We start from the raw sequence: 27,019 nt of genomic DNA on the forward strand, positions 1-27,019 counted from the left end.
TGTATCATTAATTTTTATAATCAATAACTTTTATATATTTTTATACAAGTGAAGTTTATACTTTCATAATCATTACTACTCCCACATTGGTAACCCCGACGTGATAGATGAAAAAAAAGGAGTTTTTTTTGAGGATTTAAAAAAATTATAGATTTTGATGCAGCACCATAATCACTGGTCTTCAGTGACTACTTATAAAGTACGTCCAGTCCTCGGTTCATCGTAGTTAACGAATTTACTACCTGATACCGGACTTTCGTGGTTACCCATTTGGTATACCCAGACCTCATTTTCAGTGTTTATTGCTGACACAAATGTTCATTCTGAGCATAGACCTTGGGCCATGAATTGAATGCACTATCAAATGGTCATAGGAATAACAAAATCACTTGTCATATTTTCATATCATAAATTTTTATAATCAATAAATTTTATATATTTTTATACAAGTGAAGTTTATACTTTCATATCCATAACAACTCCACATTGGAGTGTGTGGGGAAATGAAGCAGGCTAGACTAGGAGGAAAAACAATTGGACTTGTTTTTTTATATATCATTAATTTTTATAATCAATAATTTTTTTTATACAAGTGGAGTTTATACTTTCATAATCATTACTACTCCCACAAATATATGAATCATTTCGAGTAAAAAAGTTAAAACTTAAAGACAACTGATAACGGCTAACATTCAGTTCAAATGTTTCTCTCTTGCACATGGAAAATTGCGCGTATAATATTTGAATGACTATCAGTGAAATTCAAAATTATTCTTTAAAAAATGTTGAAAAAAATGTGAAAAAAGATATCATTCACTGTTTCCAAGATATTCGCTCGTAGCCCTTTTTAAATATTTATAATTTTGAAATTACTTATTTTTCGTAAAGTATTTAAACTACAGCCAAAATATGTTTATAGCAGATTTCCAAGGTCACAGAAATTTACCGTGAAAATTTGAGCACCTGGAATTTAAAGAAAAATCGATAAAATAAGAAAAGCCCTAAGGTAATGCTATATTTTCGGATAATTGCGATTTTCTCGTCAGCATTTAGGATTATTATAATCAAAATATTTTTGGCTATATGGCAATTTACCCACTTTTGGTACTAACTATTTCTTTTGATGATTCTTGATTGTGAGTAAAATGCACTAGCAAAAATCACGTAGGAAACTTTTTGGTTTCTATTTTTTTACTCGAAATTTTTTTAACAATAAAATTATCAAATATTCAAAATATATTGATTTTTATAATTTTCAAATTTATAGTACAACAAAAATTCAGTTCTTGAAAACTTAACGCAACTGTGTTGTCATTTTTCACTGTGGTCTTGGAAATATTATTCACTGTTACGGTTCCAAATAAAAATCAACTATAACAACCAAAAGTTAGTCATAATTTCACCAAAGCTCTAGGTAGATCTTAAAAGTTTATAATATCCAAACAAGTTCTAAGAATTAAGTTTTGTTAAGTTTTTTCAAAACAGTTAATGTCAATACTATCACCCTGTTTCGGCTTGACGTTAAGTTCTGGGACACCTTGTATATAATATTTAATCAAGGACAGTTTTTTTTATCTTTTTTGCTAAGTAGATTAAACTTAATTCTATTTACTAAATTATTATTAGAACCAATGATTAGATAAGTGGTTTGATTAGCAAAATTAATGCTTTAGTCAAAAAGCGCAACATATAATTTAAACTGTCCACAAACCATTAATAATAACGAAGGCTACTTTTATACAAGAAATCAGTAAATTTCAAAAGGTTTTCAATTTGCATATAAAATTACATCAACCTTCCTATAATTTATTATTTATGGTATTAAAATATCTGATAGTAGCCAAGGTTTTGTTTTAGATGTTAATTTTGAATATGATTTATTAACTAATAATCAGGGACTTGCAAATTTACTTGAAGATATCAATTATAGAACTTGTTATATAACTAATGGAAATTATCAAGTTCAATCAATTTGAGGCAATATTTAAATTAGATTTGTTGATGCGGCATAAGTATCTAATAATATTTAAGTACACCAATCCTGTTATCTGGCCATCATCTGGCATTCATCTTATAGTTGAAATTATCGGAAAATATATTATGGGAATATTTTGAAAATCAAAATTGCTCAATGGAATGAAAAATTTAATAAATATTAATACAGATATAAATTATAATGAGAAGTATTACATTATTCTTAACTTTCAAATTAGGAAAACAATCAAATAAACAATTTTACAAAAATAATTGTGTTATCAGTCTACCAAATCATTTTTCAAAAATTGAAAATCATAATTATTGTCAATAGTTAATTACCAGAAATTCGTATAAATATTCAATAAAATCATTGATTGAAAAACTGTTGATAAACAATAGATTCACACACTATTTATTAAGCAAAACTAATCAACGCCATCATCGGTTGATATTTTAGTATAAATGGATATTTTCTAAGGTGGGTTTACGATATTCTGAGAAAATTGATATTTGAATGTTTAGGTTTTTATTACTAAATAATTTGTAACAGCACAATAATTTATATTTATGATAAAATTAATTTCCTTTCTCCGAACTCTAGATCAACAATATGTTAACAAACACAATTTGGAAATTTATTAAAGAAGATCCATATGAGAAGGGTTTGTACATAAATATTATATTCGTAATACATATTCATTGTAATGTTCAAAGTTATATGAAAATAAGGGGAGTGTCATATATGATACATAATAAGTTATGTTTTGGGTATAATTGAAGTCGGGTAACAAGTATGCGATATGCGGTTCCATGACATACATCAGGGAAGTCTATTATTGAATTTATCAAAGGCATGTTTACATCAGCTAGTTTTAATATGAAACATAATAACAATAACGTTCATGACATGTATTAGAGGACAAAACACATATTTAACATATATCATAGAATTCCGATATCATTTAATTACGTAGAAGACCGTATTTAAATATTAATTCATCGCGTTCAAAATCATACATATTATCCATAAATATATAATGAAATTCAAAGTGCGTACCAGGATAAAATCTATACCCATCGAAATAAATTCGATGGTATTCTAATAATGGAATAAGCAATATATAATTGGCCGTTTGGATTTTATTCGATTTAATAATTTCATTACAACGCATTAACAGCTGTATTTTGAAGAGGATAATTATTTTGCGGATAAAATAGCTCGTTCTTGTAGCTATCCATGATTTGTCTCAAATGAAAAGATACATATTATCAGTTCTGGAGCATACTTAACCCAATATTGAATGGCCATAATGTTAACAAAAATCCATCGAAGTCGAGTACAATGTTATATCTTTATACAATTGAAGTTTACAGTTCACTTTACTATAGATAAGATTCTTCCAGACATTCTTTTATTTTGCCTGCATATGCCGCACGTGTATTGACTGGTAATGTTGGTCTGAAATAAATAGACAGCAGCATTCGAGCATTAGAGCATTCTTGAGTAGCGTATTATCCCTGATATCTTCCAGGGTCATGTCTTCCAGGAAGACTAACAAGCGAATGCTTTGACCATTATTGCACATTCTTTCCATATAATAAAATTTCATTATGGCAAAACTTTAGCAATGCCTGGATGTTTCTTTATGCTGAACATTGCTTCCAAACTAACCCGTACTAAATGCATTAAATAATGGTTATAGGGTAGGGCGGAGCACAAAAGTCCAATTTGATTTTGCGCAATTGAATTGTAAAACCTAAACCAGTTATATCACTACAAATAACACATATCAAACGAACAATTTGATCTGACTATATTCAGTAAAATTTCCAACTACTTTATTGTTGAAGAAGTATGTTTTTCTCGCTGTTTTCCAAAAATTTGTAACCTTGTACTTTTTACCCCATAAGCAAGCAATGTGGTTGCAATTCGTGAGATGTACTATATCGTTTTGCTGTTTGTATAGTATAGTATAGAAGCTTAATCGTCCACTATTATTATCTCATATTTGTTTAACGATACCTTTACATAGAACATGGCAACTGGCAATAGATGTACGAATATAACCAGCCATCACTATAATAAACGGCCATATATAAATTATTATAACAAAAGTATAGAGTAGAGCGGGGTTAAATCGGAGTAGGTCCGAGGGTAAAATGTCCACCACTTATACTTAAAAGTTAAAGGAAAAAAAAGTATAACCAGCCATCATTTTGATTCTTACGACGTTGCTATCAAGAAATGAACGACAGGGTTTGAAAATCCATAATAAATGGATTGTATTATGTTGTTAGTTTTTTGTCGTGAACACTGTTGTTTAGTTTACGAGACCTTAATATTATTTTCAAGTACTCGTCATTTAACTGTTTTACAAGATGTATTGTTAATTTTAAGTCAGATTCAATAGATGTTTATATAACCTCTGTAATAGCTCGTACGTGGGGTAAATTAGACCAATTAAACCATTACCCTGACAAAGACGTGAACAATAAAAAACAGTAAATAAAATTGTTAAATCACTTATGAAGTTATCTTACAAGAAATAAATAAAAATAGTGGTTATTTAAACTCGGCTGATGAATATTTCTGACGAAATATCAATTCAAGCTTATACGAGGTCTGTTCAAAAAGTACCCGGAATTTTCGTTTTTTCAAAAAAATATTTATTTATTCGTCTACATTAATGTGGTCCCCTTCAAAGTAGTCCCCCCCAGATATAATACACTTATGCCAGCGTTTTTTCCAATTTTCGAAGCACCCTTGATATTCACTTTTTGATATGTCCTTGAGCACTCTCAGCGATTCGGCCTTTATTTCTTCAATCGAGGAAAACCGCCGTCCTTTCATGGGTCTCTTCAACTTTGGGAATAGGAAAAAGTCACACGGAGCCATATCTGGTGAATTTTTGCACTTTGCAACACTTTATTTCATTTTTTACGCAAAATTTAATACAAATTCTTTGACTTTTCAATTCTTCCATTGTAAAAATCGCCGAGCTCAGAAAAACACGTCGAACCTTAGCGACTACCACAGACAAAGTAAACAGTGAATATAGCTGAAAATTTCATCATACTTTAGGGGCATGTATACCAACACAATAAAAAAAAATTTTTGACAATCAGACACTCCAGACCCGCGAAATTTAATTATTAGTAATTCCGGGTACTTTTTGAACAGACCTCGTATAAAGTGCCATCTTTGTAAAAATGTACCCACCAACTTATATTTTGCATGAGTTAAATAATGTAGCTTTCATTTTATAAAATCTCTTCAAAATTTAAGTAAGACGTATTATCCCAGTTTGCCTCTTGGTCGTCCTAAATTTACTCCGCTAATGGGGTTAAAAGCACCATGTTATAAATTTTTGAAAAACAGCGAAAAAACACATTTTTTCAACAATGAAGTAGTTGGGAATTATACTGAACATAGTCAAATTAAACTGTCCATTTGATATGTGTTATTTGTTGTGATATAATTGGTTTGGTTTTCACAATTCAAATGGGAAAATCAAATTGGACCATTGTGCTTTGCCCTACCCTACAACCATTATTTCTTAAAATGCCCTTTGAATTAAGAATTAGACATTGGAGTTGTTTGCCCCTGGCTGTCCTGTTTTATTCTGGGACAGATGACAATTTTAAGAAAAATGGTAAAAACTAGCTGTAAGTGGAATTCTGTCTTAAGGCAATTAAGGCATCGTGCTTTTAGGCAAATTTCTGGAACTTCCCGTACCGCAATTCAAAACTCGAGTAATTAAAAATAATCAATAATAATAATCAATAAAAGTTGATCAATGATTTGAAACTTTGAATAGAATTTCGAACCATATTTAATCATTCTATTCTAAATAATTTATTTTGAAATATTTTGGAAATTCTGAACTTTTTTTCAAAGCAATCGTACTGCTTTAACTGCATAAAGACGAAATATCAAAGCGCGTAAGCGCCGCGTCGCGGTCTAACGCGTAAACATTGGTACGGAAACCATAGGAATGTAAACAAAATTTATACTTATAGTTAAAATCTCTATAAAATATCTGATAATGTGATGTGCATATGTATAATGTTCATTTTTGTTAGCCAATTGGCTCATTTTTTTACTTTTTCCTCCATATCTCCAAAGTCGTTGGACCTGCTTTTTCAAAAATTTGAACAGTTCTTCATTTAGTGAATACAAATAAAATGTTTTTGAATTATTCAAATCGGACGCTCCGTTCTCTTAAAAACTGAGTTACCGTTTTTGGCACTTTTTGCCCCGTATCTTCGGAACGGCTAGACATGCCTTCGCCAAAAACTAATCAGCACGTTTCCTCATCAATACGAATCGAATGTTTGTTAATTATTCAAATCGGTTGATCCGTATTCCCGAAATCGTCGACGAAAATTTGTATCTGAACATACATACATATACGCACACACATACACACACATACATCAATTTTTTCTAAGGTATGCCAAAGATTTTGAAGATTTTGAAACGTAAATATCTATAAAAATTTTCATTTTCGATTTTTTTGCTATTACTATAACTTGCCCTATGGGAAGTTAAAAATATATTTCCACAATTAGGAATTAATCGAAAATTTTACATAGATCGATAGCTCGATAGTTGTTTGATACATTTAAATTAAATTAGACAGTATAATTACTGAAATTCAAATTGGGCATTTTTATATACGTCTAATTTTAAATATCCATACAAATACAAACAGCAGTTTGAATTTAATAAGTTGATATCATACTAAAAATACATTTGTATTTAATTATTCAATTTTAGATTACATAATTGCTAATTACGTTGCAAAAGTTACATAATTCAGTTTTTTTCTCTCTCGAAAAATTATAAAATATTCATTAATAACTCGCTATTTACACGCTATACATTTATTTCGTTTTATTTTTTCGCAATGTATGTTTATGACATTTATTACATAAGAAAATTGCATGCTCCTACCTGGTATTGCGTGCAATTAAAGCAGTGCCAGCAGCAGCTCTCACCCTCGACGTACTTTTTGGCCTGATCGACCGCGCAGGGCAAACTGCAAACAGATTCGGGCGGCTTGGGCTGATGGAGTTTGAACTGCACTTCTGCGGAAATGCAAAACCGTCTTTAATTAAACAATGTGCTCGCATCGATCACAGACACATGGACGACTTGCCTAACCAATGAACTAATGAAAATTCAACCGAACGGACGGTAATCCGATTTTAATTTCGATTTACAGCAACCCATTCGACGGCATAGGATTAATAGTGAATTGTATTTGTAACATGTTTATGTGCAGCACGGTGATAAAATTTAAATTGGGAAAGATTATTAATTAAAACAAAAAACATTTGCGTTACAATACATTGGGGCTATAACAATAAATCTTATGGCTAGTTATTAGGACGCTCTAGTTTCTTGCCTACCGAACTGCAACAGTATGGTTAATGTAACCTCTATTATTTTGATCGCGGCAGAGTAATATCATTTTATATTATATTTCCCAATTCTGATCATCTGTTTTCCAAATATTTTTTCATATCGGTTATTATAATGAGTCAACATAATGATATCGTTTTTTTTCAACAATATCCTAACATACGGGATCAGAATCATTGCGATATAGCGTGAATATCGATTACACAAATATTTATTTTACAATGAACTAAAAAATTTTGCGTTTATATTCTAGAATTTTTTGCTTAAAAATTTGTCAATATCACAAGTATATATTTAAAAAAAAGCAGCCAAATTAATCAAATATAACTAATCCAGAAAGTTCTGTCAAGTTTCATATCATAGCAGAAAGCTTTTCAACTTAATAATAATTTCAAATTAAAAGAAAATAAAAGGTGATATATTGTACAAATCTATAATAATCAATTAATCAAATATAACTAACCCAGACAGTTCTGGCAAGGTTTCATATTATAGCAGAAAGCGTTTCAACTTAATAATAATTTCAAATTAAAAGAAAATAAAAGGTGATATATTGTACATTCTATATCTATTTTTATTTGACATTATTTATACATGATAGAGCGGGGCTTAAATGTCCGCGGGTAAAATGGTCCACCACCAAAATCTCAAAATCAAGTAAAGTTCGATTTTTTCTAACAACAATATTTGGAAGTAGAGGGAAAAATTGTATAACTAACTATTACCTTGATTATTAATACAATGGTTGAAAATCCATAACAAAAGTACAAATGTATTTTTTAATGTTGTTAGTTCTTTTGGTAGTGAGCACTGTTGTTTAGTTTACGAGATCTTAATATAATTTTTAAGCCTAGGTTTTATATTTATATGTTTTATAAGGTGTATTATTATTTTTGAGTTAAACTCAATAAGTTTTTTAATAATAAAATAATCTCTATAAAATACACATGTGGTTCTGGTAAAACGGATCTTCACCCTGACTGACATAGGTGTGAATAATAAAAAAATAGTAAATAAAAAAGTAAATTGAGTTAAATAAGTAAATCCAACTCTGCTGATGATTATTTCTGATGAAATACCAAATTCAGTATTCGTTCAGACGTTGAGCTGTTAACATCGGTGAATAAATAATAACCTTTCCATAAATATCAAAAAGTACTAATATTTTTTCTACCTGTCCAGTGACCTGTGTTAGTGACTGCATTGTGTACAAATAGATACCGTTAAACACGTGTCCCCTTGCCGGGGGCACGCAGTGTCGTATAAACATTGTGTATTTTATATTAATATAAGTGGTAATTAAGTAAATTAACCGCATTTTTGTTGTGCTAATTAAATCAATGTCTTTATGGAGTCCGATACTGGACAATTAAAGGGCCGTCCGCCCGATAAAAATCCTCCTACATGTTCGGAAATTGGCGTGACTGTTGCAAATGCAATGAATGTGTACTATGTCGGAAATGAAAATAATACAGATTTACGTAATTCTAATAATGAGGAGATCATAATAAGAAGGGAACATAATCCAATGCAAATTAATAGTGCTGAAACGGTGATTGAAGAGTCAATTCGAATTGAAGAGTCGATTAATATGAATAATGTGTGTGACAAAAGCAATGAAGCACAAAATATTGAAATGATTGAGCAAGTACCTAGTGATGAGAATTCTAATCGAAATAACGTTGATGAAATACATTTACCGAATCGTTTTGATATGTGTGATACTGGACCTTTTTACATTTACGTAGAATCTTTAAGTAAAAACATTGGACGTTTACACCCTATGGCTCTCGGAAAATTACTACACAGATCACGATCGATTCTGAAAGAAGATTTGCTGGAGATTATCGTGATTGGTAACAATAAAGTCAAACTAGTTCTTAGGAATGGTAAAACAGCAAATAGCCTTCTTGACGATAATTTTTTTACTGCTAATAATTTGAAAGCCTACATTCCTAAATACCTATTAATTAGGGAAGGTATAATCTTTGATGTAGATATTAATCTCACGGCAGAAGAAATATTAGAAGAGATAGAATCAGTCATTCCAGTAATAGACGTGAAGTGTTTTATACCAAAAAACATCAACAAACGCAGAATCAACTCGCAATGCGTGAAATTATCTTTCAGAGGTTCAATTCTGCCGGATAAGGTAGGTATACATTCTGTAAAATGCCCAGTCAGCCCATATATTAAGAAGATCACCCAATGCCACAAATGTTGGCGTATTGGCCACGTTCGGGAAAAATGCCGGAACGACCTAAGGTGTCCCAAATGTGCAGGTCCTCATATTAAAGACGTATGTTTAGAAGATACCAACTATCTATGCTGCCTGTGCAAAGATAACCACGAGGCTTATAATAAAGATTGCAGGATCTATAAAAGATATAAAAATATTAATGAATTAATGGCAACACAGAATTTATCTTTCTACGAAGCAAAAAAAATCTTTGATAACGATAAATACTCGAGAACAGTTAGAGTTAACCTTAGCAGCTTGAATAAAGATAAAGATTTCCCTCCTATGAAAATCAAGAACTCTAACCAGAGTGGGGCTTTAATAAACAATAAATTCATGGTTCTATCGGACCTGGAAGAGGGGGAAGACCAAGGATATGTTGCAAACTTCCAGACATTTAATAAACCTAAAAGGATTCATGTTCCACCCTCAACCAAGAGAGAAAAGAATGGGGCTGTAATCGGACATAGCATAAAACCTGTTTATAAAGAAAATACGGCTGACAAGGAAAACTTTATAAACCCTAGAAAAAGAGTGAAAAACAAATCAGATTCTGATTCTGAAAATGAAGTAAAATCTAATAGGAAAAGTGAAGATCCTAACACATCAGGAGGCCTATATCATTTCATTAGGCTGCTAAAGGACGTCTATAATCCAAATGATCCCGTATTAAAAAATTTGTTAAGTGATGTTTTTCTCAAAATGGTAAAAATTAAACACAAAATAGATCCTGCAAGTTTAAAAAAGAAAAAATCTAATAAGGATTTACCTGTGAGTTCAGAAAAATAAATCAATCAGTACTCCTTTCATTATGAAACAAATAAACATTTTACAATATAACTGTAGATCAATGTTAGCAAACAAGAGTAGTATAGAACATTATATGTGGTCTCATAAAATTCATGTGGCAGGTCTGTCCGAAACCTGGCTTAAAGAAGGTCACAAATATTTTGTCAAAGGTTATCGGATTTTCCGAGAAGACAGAGTGGACGGTTATGGCGGTACTGCCATTCTAGTCAAAGACAACATATTATGCGAGAAAATTAACCACCCATTTCAGTGCCATCTTATCCAAATGTGTGCAGTGATTTTAAAATTAGAAAACCCGGTATGTATTATTTCAATCTATTGTGCGCCGAACTCTAAGGAATATTTCAAGAACATTAAAGATTTAATTGAAACTATTTCCATGCCAATACTCATAATAGGGGATTTTAACTGCAAAAATTTAGCTTGGGGTAGTGCCTCCATTGACAGAGGAGGCGAGATTCTATACAACATAATTGAAGACCTAAACCTCACCATAATGAATGATGGAAGACCAACCACTATCAGCACGGCAAGTAGGAAAGGTACGCCAATAGATCTTACTTTTTTTCCAATAATCTATATGACAAAATCCAGTGGGACATTTATGCGGGCAGCTTAGGATCTGACCATTTGCCGATTAACATTACATTAAAAACTAACTTTGATGTAAAAGATTATATATATCCCTCCAGAAAATGGAATACCAAAGAGGCCAATTGGAAGAATTACGCATGGGAAATAGAAGATAAGTTGAAAAAAGTGGTACTCCATGAGGATCATAAGTCAAAATATGATGCCATTATCGAGATCATAAACGAAGCAGCTGGTAAACACTTCAAGGAACGTAAAACAGTGGCAATTAAGCAATTTAAACCCGCTATCTGGTGGGACGAAGAATGTGAAAACCAGAAGAGGCAAAGAAAAATAGCGTACAAAAAGATGGTAGACGAGTTTACTTACAACAATTTTATTGAGTATCAAAAAATAAACGCTATTACAAAAAAAATTCTCAAATGCAAAAAGAGAAAAAAGTGGATGGATTTTACAAACTCACTCAATAGTAATGTTAATACATCAAAGCTTTGGAATATAGTGAAAATTTTTAACAACAAAAATAATAGAAACTCATCTAAGCCTCCAGTCGCTAGCTCATTCTTCGAAGACATGCTAAAAATGTTCGTTCCAGACTTGGTCTCCAATGAAATCAATCTGAATTTTGCAAATAATCTCGGAAGAGATCCCGATGACTTAATTTCTCCTATCAGACTATATGAATTTGATAATATATTAAAAAATAAAAAAGACAGCGTGCCAGGAATGGATAATATCTCATACATTATGTTAAAGAAGAGCCCCATAGCATTAAAATGTCTAATCATAGAGGTATTTAATTCAATTCTTTCTACATGCTGGATTCCAGAGGATTGGAAAAAAATTATAATTATTCCCATCTTGAAACCGAATAAAGACCCTTTGAAGATAGAATCCTATCGACCAATTTCATTATTATCTTGTTTGAATAAGACATTTGAAGCCATCATCAAGAATAGATTGGAGTGGTATATAGAAAACAAGTCTCTCTTCAATCAAAACCAATTTGGATTTAGACGAGGTCAAGGCACAAGTGATCTGTTAAGTACCTTATCTAATGACATTCATATATCTAATTCGAATAACGGATACCTCCTATTGTTAGCGACGGATATACATAAGGCTTACGATAATGTTGATCATGGCATTTTACTGAACAAACTTAAGAAATTGAACATTCCCTCTAATATTATGAAAGTGATAATTCTTCTACTAACCAATAGGTTGCTATATGTAAAAAATAAAAATAAATTAACAGGTCCCAGAGTAGCTCTTACAGGCTTACCACAAGGTTCTATATTGAGTCCGTTATTATTTAATATTTATATGTCGGACTTTACTGAAGTTACCCAAGACGATGTTAAGAAACTACAATATGCTGATGATTTATTTTTGTACATTTCTTGCAACACACTTGAGGAATGCATTCACAAAATGAAGTTGTCGATCACAGGCGTCTCAGAATGGATGAGGTCCAACCACCTGAACCTTTCCTTGGTCAAAACAAAGGGTATCCTGTTCACCAGGCATAGAAAATTCCTTTACCCTCAAGAAATCAATATGGGGAATTGGATCTGTAAAATATACGATAGTGTAAAAATTTTAGGGGTTACCTTTGATAAAAAGATGACCTTCCGGGTGCACGTTGAAGAGGTGATCAAAAAATGTGAAACAGGTAAGAATATCATTAGAAGATTGGTTGGAACTGACTGGGGAGCCCACCCAAGTTCATGTTTAGCTATCTACAAATCCATAATTAGATCACATATTGATTATGGATACTTCATTTACGGAGGAATCTCAACCAATATACAAGGATTACTAGATAAAGCTCAACATTCGGCTTTAAGACTGTGCTTGGGGGCTATGAGGTCAACGCCTCGCATTGCCATTTTAGCGGAAGCCGGGGAAGCCCCATTAAACATTAGGAAACAAATACTAACTAATAGATTTCTAATTAAAAAATTCAACTCGGATTCTGAACGAATCCCGAAACAATTGGAACATTTAGCTGTTTTACATTTTAGGGTAAACTATTGGAAAAATAGACCGACACCTCCATTAATAACTGGATTTTATAATTTGAAACCTCTAGAAGATCGAATAATTACAAATAATAAACTATCGTATCATAGTCATTCTTGGAATTACTCATTTCCCAAGAAATATATAGTCTTGAATGATTTCAATTATATGACTCATCATTCCAATAAAAGTATAATAAACAGGGAGTTTGAGAATTGGTTAGACACGAAATGGAAAGATTTCACTGTTATCTACACTGACGGTTCCAAGTTAGAAAATAAAGTGGGGTGTGCTGTCTATGTACCTAATAGAGAGAAAAATTTACAATTTAATTTACCGGATTTTGCCTCAGTCTTTTCGGCAGAACTTACAGGTATCAATGCTGCTTTAGACTTTGTTATACAAGAAAAGATTCCAAAAACCTTAATCCTAACAGATAGTAAATCCGCACTTCTGGCTCTAAACCATCCTAAAGAAAATTGCAATGATTTAATTTTTGACACCATCCATAAAATAGAAAGCGTCTTAGAAAATAAAAACACGATTAAATTAGTATGGATAAAAGGGCATTCCAATATTCATGGAAACGAATATGTGGATGGTCTTGCAAAAGAAGCCTGTTTATCAAATTTTTCTTCAAGAAAGGCTCCTGCGTCTGACTTAAAAAGCTGGGTAAGGAAACAAGGATTAAGGTTATGGCAAAACGAATATGATATGGAAGGCAGAAAAGGAACTTTATTTAAATTTTGCAAACCAAAAGTGTCTTTTAGTACATGGTTTGCCAAATCTAGGTTGAACAGAGACGAAATAACCGTTATCAATCGTATTAGATCGGCCCACACATTCTGCAAATCTCATCTTTTTAGAATTGGCATGGCAGAAGATCCCTTCTGTTCTTGCGGATTGGAAATTCACAATCTTGACCACATCTTTTGGAAGTGCAAGCTCTATGCTAATCAAAGAACATTCTTACTACAAGAACTGAATAAATATAACTTCATTTTTCCTATTAACACTACAATAGCCTTTTCTACTAATGATGAAAATATATATAAAATTTTTCTGTTTTTCTTAAAAAAATGTAACATTAAAATATAGTTCTAAAAATAAAGTATTAGTTATTAAGGTTTTAAGAATTAAGTCGCAATATTATGTTGTAAATAATTTGCAAAAAATGTATTTTTCTGGTATTTGTAATTTTGTAACATATTATTTATGTATTAAGAGGCTAAATGACCACACGGTCAAATGCCATAAATAAATAAAAAAAAAAAAAAAAAAAAAAAAATACCAAATTAAGGTTATTTCTGCAAAAATGTACACATTAAACCTATATTTTGCATTGGTTAAAAAATAATGTAGCTATTATTTCGTAAAATATTATTTCGTTAAAAAATTATTTCGTTAAAATTAAAAATAAGACATTGGACCTATTTTCTCTCGGCTTAGTTTTCACAATATAATTGCTCAAAGTCAAAATGGACCTTTGTGCCTCGCCCAACTAAATTCAACCATTATCAAGAGACTTTGTATAGTATTTAATAAATAGCTCAAATCTGATTAAAATATTTATATGTAATAATAGAAAGAATTTTGATAAATTATCCAGTATTAGCCAGAAAACAAGCAAGTAATTATATATAATTACTAAGTTAACGCCTAAATGCTAAAACCTTGAATTTGAAAGGCTAATCAGAGAGAAAAATAATTACTACTTGATTGTACATCAGTACGAGAACATATATAATCCGCAAAAACACACCTTCTTTGATTCCCTTTGCGTGACAATCGTTTTTCGTATGAAAATAATTCTAGGAAATTAATTACTATATGATTTTGTCGGATATATTCAAACATATAAGGTTTTATGATGATTTTTTTGTAAGAACTTCAATTAATATGCTAATATTATACGTTATAAGCTTTAGTATATTACCAGGATAAAATCTTATCAAGTAGTTTTATCATAACATTGTTTTCCCAGCTTGATTATTATATTTATGCAACAATATTAATAATGGTAAAGGTTAACAAATTTGACGCTTTTCTTATGCGCTATAAATGATAACTAAATAAAAAACTGACGTAAAATAAATATGCATGTTAAAAAATAATTTTAAATTAATATGTGAATTAAAATGTATTTCCCTATTTGAATTATGCCATTACTACTTGATCATTTTTTTTCAATGCACAAAGTTTAGAAAAAAACTCAGCGAGATTTAGAAAAGTGATATAAACAAATTAAGTTTGCAATATGAAATTAAAGGAACGTGAATAAGACAAGCTCAGACTATGATAACTTTTTTGGAAGTAGCCACAGAATGGTAGTTGCACGTAGAGTATGGCAAAAGAATTTGCAGGAATGGATGTAACAAAGCAATAGCAAATTCAATTTTTATCTGACAATATTTCCAACATCCAAATCGATGACAATTTACTTTGTTCAGTAACAGGAACAGAATACGGGATACGATCTGTTCTGATGAAATCAGTTTTGATCAACCATCATAGCTTATTGGTATAGGTCTTCTTTATACCCAAAAGAAAAAATTGATTTATATCAAATTAATATATTTTAAATTTTAATAAAAATTGCAAAAGCAATATTTTTTTGCATAAAAGTTAAAAAAGGTCATTTGTAATATATCATTAAAAATATTATTACTTCCTACCAAGACAGATTTTTGTTTACAATTTGATAGCAAATGCGCACATAAATATATTCAATGAAAGCAAGCTTTCCTGATCTCAAAATCGTAATTAATCAATTTCTTCGAGAATTTTCAAAAGTTATATTTAATAGGTGTTCTACCCAAAGGTAAATCCGCAAGAAAAGATAAACTTTAACTCGAATCAGGAAAGTTTAGTGTGAGAGATTTTCCATTCCCAATTTATATAGCCGTAAAATTATCATTTTATATCAGATTATATCCGGTTATAAGTAAATGCCAAAAATATCCGATTTATGTACCTAATCATTTATATAATTGAATTAATATTTAATTTAATAATTGTTCTATGTTTTACGTAATATTTGCATACATTTTAAAAATGTAAGTAAACATTATGTAATTTAATTTTATAAACTAGATGTGAGTGGCATTTTGCCTTCAAAAATTGCAAAAGCATTCAAACACGTGTGTATAATCAATTAAATAATTAATAATTGAAATTAAGCGTCATTCAAAATTTTACGATAGAAAGAACATAAAATAACATAAAATTCTAATTCAAAAAATGAAAAAACTTTTTTTGTTTCAACAGCAATAAGAACTACTCAGAACTACTTGTCCTATAAGCTGCTTGTCTAACACTTACAATAATGGTTCATGTGAGGCAACCCATCGGTTAACCAATTTTTTATGTGAAGCGATTATATAAGATTTATTGTCTAATAGTTATAAGTGTATTCTCACTTGAGATTATGCCGCGGATTCTACCGTAAAATAGACCAATGTTATGGCAAGGCAGTGTTATGTAGCAGTTTTCATATAAAGTTCTACTAAAAACTATCAAAATCCTATGTGGTTGTTGTGCAGTCAGACGTTTCATAACTGAATCTTGAGATATGGCTTAATAACATATGAGTGAGATTGCATTTAAAGTGCAAAAGGTCTGATCGTACAGCAAATATATGGCATTTTGACAATATCCGGTAGCATTTTGTATGAAAACAGGAAGGTAACATAGCTTTGCCATGTATATTTTACGGCAGATACACTCATGTATTTGAGATTTATAACCTAAAGTGAGAATTTGATATTATGCTGCTGATGTTTGTGCTAGCACCGTTGGGCCCAAAAAACTTATAAACATGAAAAAAATTCAAATAATAATAATATTTTTTTATTGTTTGGAACAACCAACAAAACTTATGAGTTCTGTAAGCTGCTGGGCTAATTTGACTTGATTCCACTTTGGTTTTACAGATAGCAATCCAAACAGTTATCTCATCCCTGTGTGACAAATGTTATAATGTATTACAATTTTTGTAATAGAATATTTCATTGATGCAGCAATGACGGATATTGGCTATTTTCATATGGAAATATTTTGCTATCTGTATTTCCAAGTGTCACTACTGCCTAACATCAGGCTCCCTGAAGCGGGATCAAACCCGGTACCTCTGATTCAGGAATAGTCGCTCTAGTACCTACCCACGAGTGAGCCCTGAACCAATGTTATAAAGCTAAAAATACTATTCAGCAATGTATTCAAAAGTGAAAGTATCGAAACTGTACATTTAGTAAGTTTTATACTTAGAACCGTACCTGACATGTTAAGTCGCAATTCGCCCTCGTAGTACTCGCCGACTCGTATCCACCGGTACTTGCCAGGACTGATTTGCTTGAAATGAATAATGTTGTATCTGGCCGGACCGTCCCCATTCGAGTCGAATCGAAACCTGTCGCCTGTCAGACCTGAGAAAAAATAAAAAAAAACATGCTTATATTTATATTCAAGGTGAAACTTTCAATTATAGAGTATTCTTATGCGGAATGAAGATATGTTTATAAATTGTACATCTACATAGCAAATGGAACATAATACAAAGTTAATATAGCCGGTAACTTTAAGCATTTACTTATGCTATGCATTATATTCTATGGCTGAAGAAAACACATCCGCTTAAACTCTGCAACATATGGTAAAATTACTTTTATATTTTTCAATAGTATTTTATATTTAATCAGGTAACTGTGGCGCTCTAATCGAACAGTGCGCACAGTTTTGTGTCGACCGAATCGAGCTCATGACGAGTATATTCGTCAAATACAGAGTAAATTGCGCTAGTAAGATAACAGATAAAAAACATTCGTATATTTCATAACATTAAAAAATGTTATTACTACCTTTTATTTTTTAGCTAATATAAGCATATATTACAACTGATTTTTTAATAACAATATTTGAAAGTAAAGGGAAAAAGATGTATAACAAGCCATTTAATTGACTCTTTTGACGTTGTTTGCGTTGAAGAGAAACGCCAATGTTTGAAAGTCCATGAGAAAAATATTTTCATTCGTTTTTGATTTTTTTAGTTGTGAACACTGTCGTTTAGTTTATGAGACTTTGAATTAATTAAGTTAAAAGTATACGTTTAAGCAAGATGTATTTTTAATTTCAAGTTAGATTCAACAGTTTTCTTATTTAACCTCTATAAAAGGTAACACGTGGTTGAGGTAAAAGGATCAACTAAACCTTTACCCAGGCAAAGGTGTAACCAATAATAAATAAAAAAGTATATTAAGTTATAACTAGCAATTTTACAAGAGACAAATTAAATATATAGTTATTCTGATTATGATAATGAGTATTTTTGAGAAAATACCAGATCAAGGTTATATACAGGTATAATCTCTGTAAAAATGTATCCATGAAATTTATATTGGCATTGGTTGAATAATGCAGCTATTATTCTGTCTTAATTCCTATGGGGTCCATGGGGTAAAAAGGACCACATTGATTTTTTTAAAACAACAGCAATGAAACAATATTACGAAAATAATGAATTAGTTGGAAGTTTTACTGAACATAGTCAGATAGTGGTTTATTTGATAACTGTTTTTATTGTAAATATAATTGTTTTGGTTTCCACAATATAATTGCTTAAAGTCAAATTGGACCATTATTTTGATATTTTAATTAGTTCTCAAAACTAACTAAATCTACGATTAATTATATCTTTTACATACATACGATACGATACGATACAATCTTTTACATACGATGAATACAAAAATACTGTGTATTTAGGTTTATGATCCATCTTATTTTTTATTGAACGAATTTAAAAATAAATCTACATATTTATTCCATTTATTAATTAAACATGATTTCAACAAAAAAAAAACAGAAATAATCTCACGTACAAAGAATGTATTTTAAATTAGTGGTATTTAGGTTTAATAAATATCGGATTGGAAGCGATTTAAAATGAATTTCGCTTTGACAGTCTAGACTCCAGACCTATTAAACCCTCAAAGTTATTATGTGGGAACCTGCGTGGGAGTTTCAAACATACATCTCCTTAGATCTGTTCTTGGGATTGTTTTAGGGCCAATAAATAAGAAATAAAATATTATTAGGATTACACATGTCTATTTCTTGTTTTGAGCACATCATTTTGCAATGCCTAATTTTTTTGATTTTATTTTGCAAACGAAAGGAGTCGGGTAATTTAATTATAATGAATTTGTATGACTTTGTTCATCAGTCATAGCAAGAACATAAATTTTTCAGAGTACTAATAAGCGTATTAAAACTTGAAGCATAATTCGACATAGACCTGTTTTTTAAACACCCAAACACTCATAAATTCAACAAAAAATCAAATAGATATTTTTCAAATAAAATATTTCGTAAAAATATTCACACGTCCTATTTAAATACAAAATTTTAATCATATATCTTATAAAGTTTTATAAGCACATTATTTTTAAATCATTTGAATTTTGCGCACTTTTATTGAAATCGGCCTAATAAAAATATTACTATTGTTATAAAAATCAAATTATTTTCTATATTTGATTTTGTTATCATCTTCAGTCATTATTAAAATAAATTTCAAAAGTTACATATAATATTAATATATTAATATATTTATTAAAGTTTCACAAAATTATAAGTTTGTTTTTAATGTAACGTAAAATATAAATACACTTCCTAAGTAAAGAAGTGAAGATAATTCATTTTTATGGTAAATATTTATTGACCTCTTATTTTTAGTACTCCTATACCAATATTATGACTCGACATGAAGTACCTACATAAAGTTATATTACTCAATTTTAATAACACATTACTTAATACTAAAAGTGTACAAAAAATGATAATGGTTTAAAATTTATAATTCCATGAGAGATATTTGAATTCGTTTAGGCTAAATTCGATGTTATTTGGAATCTCATCAAATATTATGAGACTTATGAAATAATTAACAATACGAACATATTTAAATATGTAAAATAATCTATTTTTTTAAGTAAATTTAAATTATTCAGTTAAAAAGTTATTTAGTCCAATTAAACCTAAAATTGTGTTAAAACAGTCAAAAAATCTTTCTAAATGAATAATTACAAAGAAACATCTTGACCAACAACAATCAGAACATTTTCCAACTGATCTATATTTTATATTTTGAATAGTTTTCGAATTTTTAAAATCGATTTTGCAAATTAAAAAAAAACGACTCAACAGATCATTTCGCAAAACTAATCAAAACGAATTGTTATCAAGTTACAACAAATGGCTCTTAAATTCGTGAAATCGTCGCAGCCATTTTTAAGAAAACGTTAACAAATCAAATTTTGGTCTACATACACATACAAATACTTTTTCCAACTTTGGTCTCAAATGATTCATAATAATTTCGAAGGTTGAGAATACATAAAGTGAGCAAATCGGATTTTCTGACGAAAACATCAACTTTCCCGAAGCAGAATTTATTAAAAAGGTTGAATCTACATTGAAGTAGGGGAGCTAGAAGCTTATTGTAACAGGGGTAAGTAATTAGTAACAGTCGCGTTTTAATAGAATCTTAGACAATTTTATGATAATTTTTTGTTTCCATTGGACATGTAAACTGTGCTGAATAGTATTAACATATCTACTGTCCCGCAGGCCAAGGCAGTAAACAGAATTGTGCAGGTGTGTCATTTTTGCAGTTGTTATAAAATGAAACTAACAAGAAATATCGGTTTGTCTTATTATAATCTACTAATTTAAAATTTTATATCTTTTATTTAGTTTTAAATTTATCAATCTTTGATAATGTGTAACAATTTTCGTGATTCATAAACTGTAAGAATAAGTAAAAATTTAATGATCAGAGGTGTTTTTTGTCATAAGTAAGTGTTACTACTAACCTCAAACACGGGGTAAGCTTGTAACACCACACTTTTCTAGTAACTAATAGTAACACGAAATTACTAATTGTGAAATAACAAACAATCTTAGAAAAAAAGTTCCATCATTCAATTGTCTTTCTTTTGGATAGTAGTTACATCATCTAATCGTCGTGGATTTTACGATATATTAATTTAAATAAAACTGTTGTAATAAGCTCTTACTATAAAACTATAAACTATAAACTTACTAAAACGAACGGAAAGCACCAGAACGATATGCTTCGACCGAAGAAAATGTCAAGGTGTAAAACTATAAAACATAGTTCAAAATGCACTTATGTATGATACATTATATGTGCAAACTTGAAACTTTAATAATATCTTATCAAGTAGTTAAAATGTATACATAACTATTTTTTATATTATTAATTACAATATGTCATACTGGGACATTAGGAGTTTTTTTGACTTTATTATATGACTATAACAATAAAGGCAACACAGTAGTTGTCCAATCCAATTGTGACTAATTAACTATTCTCGAAGTATTTGTTGACTTATTATATTTATATGCAGCTATATCCACGAGAGGCAATTTTCACTTGAGATTATATTTGAGATCTATAAGCTCAAGTGGAAATTTGACATCAAAGCTGCCTAAAGTCGGAGTTGGTAGTGATTGGGATCAAACCGGCGAACCAGGGACTAGTTTGGGCTAGCCCACCTTCGATTCGATTTTGCCACCAATGGACCCTATAGACAAGTATTGTATATAATGCGAATATATATATATACGAATGTATATAATTTAGAAGCAAAATGTTTATAATTTAGAAACTCGAAATTTTTTTTTTAAATCAAAATTCAATTAATTTTTACATCAGCTCCAAATTACTTGATCGTGTGCAATGTTGTTGTTAATTAAATGGATTTAGTGCAATGACGTTCGATCTGGCATGTTGCCTGTATATAGTTCTGGTCGAAATTAAACCGCCATTGGCGGTGACATGCTCTCACTTGATTTTCGTCAAGTAGCGATTACGTCGTCGAGTGGTTACGGTGCATTAACGCCGAACGGAACTTCGCTTCATAATGTCACCAGTTTAAACGTAAGTGATAGTCAAACGTTTCGCGGATGATATATTTTACACTTGACTAGATTAAATTTCATGATGTAATATTTACATAACAGGTAAACACGAGGTAAACTAACATCAATTGCTTGAAATGGCAAGGTGCAAAAACTTTGTGACGATAGAAGCTGAAGTTGTTCAAAATTTGCCCATAGTTTTATGGATAAAGGCAATATTTGCATTTGCAATTATACGTGTGGTATAATTTTATTCAGATATATTCATTTTTATTTTTTTACGAATAGCTAGTTTTGTGGTATGAAACAACAGTTTTTCAGAATATATAAGTAATCCCTCTTAACTTTAAAAAAATTATTGAAAATTTCCTTCCAAAACTTATGTAAACACATATAAAATAAAAGTTTATAACTTTAAAAGAATAGTAAAAATTTATATACATATTTAAAACCAATACGAGACATTAGAACTTATTTGAATATTTTCGTGAAAAATGTATGTTTTTATTACAAAAGTTGTTCTAGAATATATGGTAGTGCAGAGCTCAAAGGTCCAATTTGACTCTGAGCAGTTATATCGTAAAATCCAAACCAATTATATCACATAAAATATCATATATCAAACAGACAACTATCTGACTATGTTCAGTATAACTTTCAGCTATTTTCTCGTTGTAGAAAAGTGGTTTATTTTGCTGGTTTTCAAAAAATTGTTACCTGGTCTTATTTACCCCATAGGCGGGGTAAAATGGGACGGCCAGTGGGCACACGAGTTCAATGCCTTATTTTTGGTTTTAAAGAGATTTAAGATATAATAGCTACATTATTCAATCAATGCAAAATATAAATTTAATGGCTACATTTTTAACAGAGATAACACTGTATATAACCTTGTTCTGCAATTTTGTCAGAAATAATCATCAGTAGACTTGGAAATAACTTTTATTCAACGTTTATACATTTTCTTATAGAATTGCTACACAATTACTAGGAAAAAAAACTCAGATGGTTTACTCCGCCCACATATAAGCTTTTATGGAGTTTTTTTTTTTTAAAAAAAATATTGTTGATTATAACTGAAAAGTAACAATATATCTTATGATAATTTAATATTTAAATAACGCAGACTTAAATTCTTTATTAAAGTTTAGTAAGTTAACAGTGCTCACAACCAAAAAAATCTAACAAAGAAAGAAAATAATTTTCTTTTGGATTTCAAGCATTGCTGTTTATCAAAAGAATCAAAGTGGTCGCTGATTATACATCTCTAGCCCTTGAGATATATTTGACTTGTTTCACCCGCAAACCTTTAAGGGGCACACCTAGTGTGAAATTTTCAAAAAATAGAATTTCAAATTTTTCTATATTTCGATATGTTATACTTTTGAAAATACATACAAAATTTTTAAATCGTTATCTTTAATAGTTTTTGAGTTACAGCCATTTATAAGAGTATATAGTATAACGATCATTTTATCTTAAAACTCGTTTTTCTCCAAACAGCATTTTTAAAATTCGGATACAGATGATCCGATCGCTATCAATTGTTTTTGCATCTCCTCTATATAGTTTTTCATACGATGACCCTCCAATTTTTTGATCTGATCAAAAATAGTTTAATAAGAACATTCTTTTTAATGTTTTATCAGCGGCGTTTTTTGCGGAGATCGCGTGTTATTTCAAAAATATTTAATATTTTATTTCAAAAACTTTACTGTGTATTCTCAAAACATGTATAAATAAATTTTATATACCCTCAAAATCTGAAATAGATGGATTCACTAGTTTCTTTTAAATTTAATTCCCAAAAATGGCTTTTTTTAGGTTGTCACACTAGGTGTGCGCCTTAAGCCCCGCTCTACCTACTCCAATTGCTATTGATTAATGACAATTATTTAATATTGTTTTCCTTGCTAAACACGTTTGTCTTCAAAATAATATAGTAGATAAAACATGTTGACAACCTATGTATTACATGGTCGCAAATAATATTTATGAAGGTTTATGCATGCTAACACCTGCCAGGATAATGCTAACGACGTCGACATACATATTATACACATTATCATTATTGAGTTCAACTAAAAGCTATAAACTTTCATTTTGCTTTGTAGATATTTGATGAAGTTGTTTCGGCTGAAGACGAATTATTAATGGAACTAATAAAGTTGGTAATTTATTATCATAGTGTAAGTCGATTATTATCGCTTCAATGACTATAAAGAAACGTTTCCTCTTAACCAAGAAGTGCTCAGCGCGATTTTTGTCAAATGTCTTTTAGTTCAGAGTTTTTGCGGAAACATTTACAAAACTTTTTTCTTTTAATTAATTGTGATTATGAAAGAACGATACGAACGATTAGAAGTTCAAAGAACGAACTTTTCAACTTTAAACTTCAAGCTTTTGATAAACTTGACAATTAAAAAAAATAGAAAAACTGAATCTACGTATGTAAAATAAATTGTGTGTGATTAAAAATTGAGTGTTTCTGAATCATTTAAATCGGTTAAAGCATTCTCTCGAAATCGTGGTCCTAAAAGTTTATACAATGTATAAAGTTTATGTACAAACAGAAGAAGAGCAATTTTGTCTGAAGTAAGCCAAAAGATTTTGAGATATAAGAATTATTGTTATGGATTTTTTGTAGTTTCTTAATTAATTAATTTATAATTAATTACCTTATTTTAAGGACATTACAAATTATGATCAAATTATTAGTGAACTAAGTATGACTACAGTGTAAAATATTTATATGTATTTATATGATTTTGAAGCAATATTTTATATTTGATGACATATTCGAAGATATTTTAAACGCATTTTTATTATTGAGAAAAATAAATATATATTGTTAATGATATATACATTATCTCGCCCAAAAGCAAACATGAAACTTTTTTTTAAAATTAAAATAATTTTATTAAAGCAAGAAGCAATACAGTTTCATGGATAAGTGAAAATAAAAACACTATTTAGTTCAAGTAATTATTAAAAAAACAATATAAAAAATTATTATAATGAATTATTTAAAATTTATTGAGTGATTTCTAAAATGATCTATATCAATTCTAAAGAATTATCACAACTTGCAAGGGGTCTACGCAAGCAAAATAATTTCTAAAATGAAAATATGTTTAGAAATATTAAAATCATATTCATCTTTCCCAGAACGATATTTGATTGTTGCTTTATTTTATTAACTTCCCGTAGGAGAAGTTTGTTTTCATAAAAAAATCCGATTCGCTAATTTTATGTTTTCTCGACGTTTCAAGCCATTCTGAATCGAATGAGACCAAATTTGGAAAAAGTATGTGTGTGTGTGTATGTGTATGTGAACAGATTTTTTGCCGTAAATCGACGTTTTCTCGAAAACGGCTGGACCGATTTGAAAAATTTAAAAGCCATTCTATGTATCTCGATGAAACTATTGTTTGTCAGTTTTGTGCGACGATCTGCCAAGCCGTTTCTTTATCAGTTGGGAAAATGTGTAAAATGTTTCGTCTAAATTTTAGCTAATACTACCGAATCGATTTTGAAAAATCAAAAACTGTTCGAAATATATTAGTTAAGAATGATACTGATTAGTTTTAGGTGAAAATCTACCGAGCCGTTTTCTTGTAAATAACTGTTGAAAAAAAATTTATGCCGATTTTTATGGAACTTTTTTGGCGATATACATCATGGTCTCACAGAACTTACTGAAATATTACGGCCCTACGACATGTAGTTTAATTTTAAAAATTCATCAAAGTTTGAGAAAATGAGTAGTTTTTTTGACATTTGTTCAATTTAAAATTAGACGATTTACTTGATATAAAGATAGATTACTTGGTCTTGAACATAATAAACCATTAAAGTCCTGGAAACTGGTTCAATTATAAAAATTATTGATTTTAAAAAATTTGCTTTTAGAAAATACTCCGAGTCACAGTGTTCGTTCGTTTTTAATTATGTGCTATAAATCCACTTGGAATACTTTTAATCACTCATAAATTAATTTATTTTTTATTGATTAAGTCGATTATTTTAACATATCGAGAAGTTCATGTAATTTGCCTCATGGCAAAATACCTATACCAACTAGTTTTGTTATTTCATTTGCTTATTTTTTTATTCAATTATAAATGTATGAGTATATGTTTAGAGATAATGCTTTTTTCAATTTTTTGATACTAATATTGAGCACGAAGTATAGCGAAAAACACTAAAATTTTTTTGACAAAATTTAATTTTGGTACCTATGGTTGAATTATACGGAGTCTAGGCAATATTTGCAATAATGTTTGCTTCAGTTAATGTTTCAATATAAAATGCTTCCTTTATAAGGATATTGAATAGAAATCACGTCAATGTTGAACATCATTATTAAGTAGCACTTCAAACCAGAATTCAGAACACTATTTAATTTGAAAAATCTCATTTTAAAGGTTTAGGTTTCTCTCGGCAATGCTAATATATCTTCCTAAAAGAATCCGACCCATAATATTTCCATCTACGATACAACGAAGGTTTAGAAGTGAAGTTTAAACGCGAACACGCCCTTCTACGTCCAAGAACAAAGACGGACCTCACTAAACGACCCTTCGCCCCAGCAGGGTCACGGTGTAATCGGCTTAATTGGTTTGCGTGAATCGGTAAATCAGTTTTCGGATGCATAGAAGGGAATCTTCGGACAAGGAACCAGACAACAGCCTGCTTTGTTCTAGAATACACAAACAGAATAGGGTCGGAAATAGCCTAACTACAATAACAGTAGGAGTTCAAATTTTTGCGTCCGATAATTGTAAATTTGGGAACCCTTTGAGATATTAGTATAATGAAATATTTAGATTAAATTACTTACAATTTTGACATTGAAACTTTTCGTACTTGAATCAAAAATTATATAAACTCAGTGTAAGTGGCAGTTTGTCCACGATCTTCCAGATATATGTGAATAATGTTTTATAGTCTAAGAGCCAGTGAACTATTTGACTAACCTGTTTTCTCAGAACTAGAAATTTTTT

The 27,019-nt window shown here is 30.0% G+C and overlaps 1 protein-coding gene across 1 annotated transcript in view; it reads right to left on the reverse strand.

Moving 5' to 3' along the window:
- LOC113385797 (metabotropic glutamate receptor 2-like) overlaps positions 1 to 27,019 on the reverse strand; it is a 170,003-nt gene that overhangs the window by 39,284 nt on the left and 103,700 nt on the right. The window contains exons 8-9 of the mRNA XM_026623631.1: positions 17,345 to 17,494; positions 6,935 to 7,068 (exon numbers count right to left, since the gene is read on the reverse strand). Coding sequence (XP_026479416.1) covers positions 6,935 to 7,068; positions 17,345 to 17,494 — 284 coding nt within the window. The remainder of the gene's footprint in view (positions 1 to 6,934; positions 7,069 to 17,344; positions 17,495 to 27,019) is intronic.

The sequence above is a fragment of the Ctenocephalides felis genome, unplaced genomic scaffold (assembly GCF_003426905.1).
Source record: "Ctenocephalides felis isolate EL2017-DRISC unplaced genomic scaffold, ASM342690v1 CF-g0.4_SCAFFOLD_03571, whole genome shotgun sequence".
Taxonomy (NCBI): domain Eukaryota; kingdom Metazoa; phylum Arthropoda; class Insecta; order Siphonaptera; family Pulicidae; genus Ctenocephalides; species Ctenocephalides felis.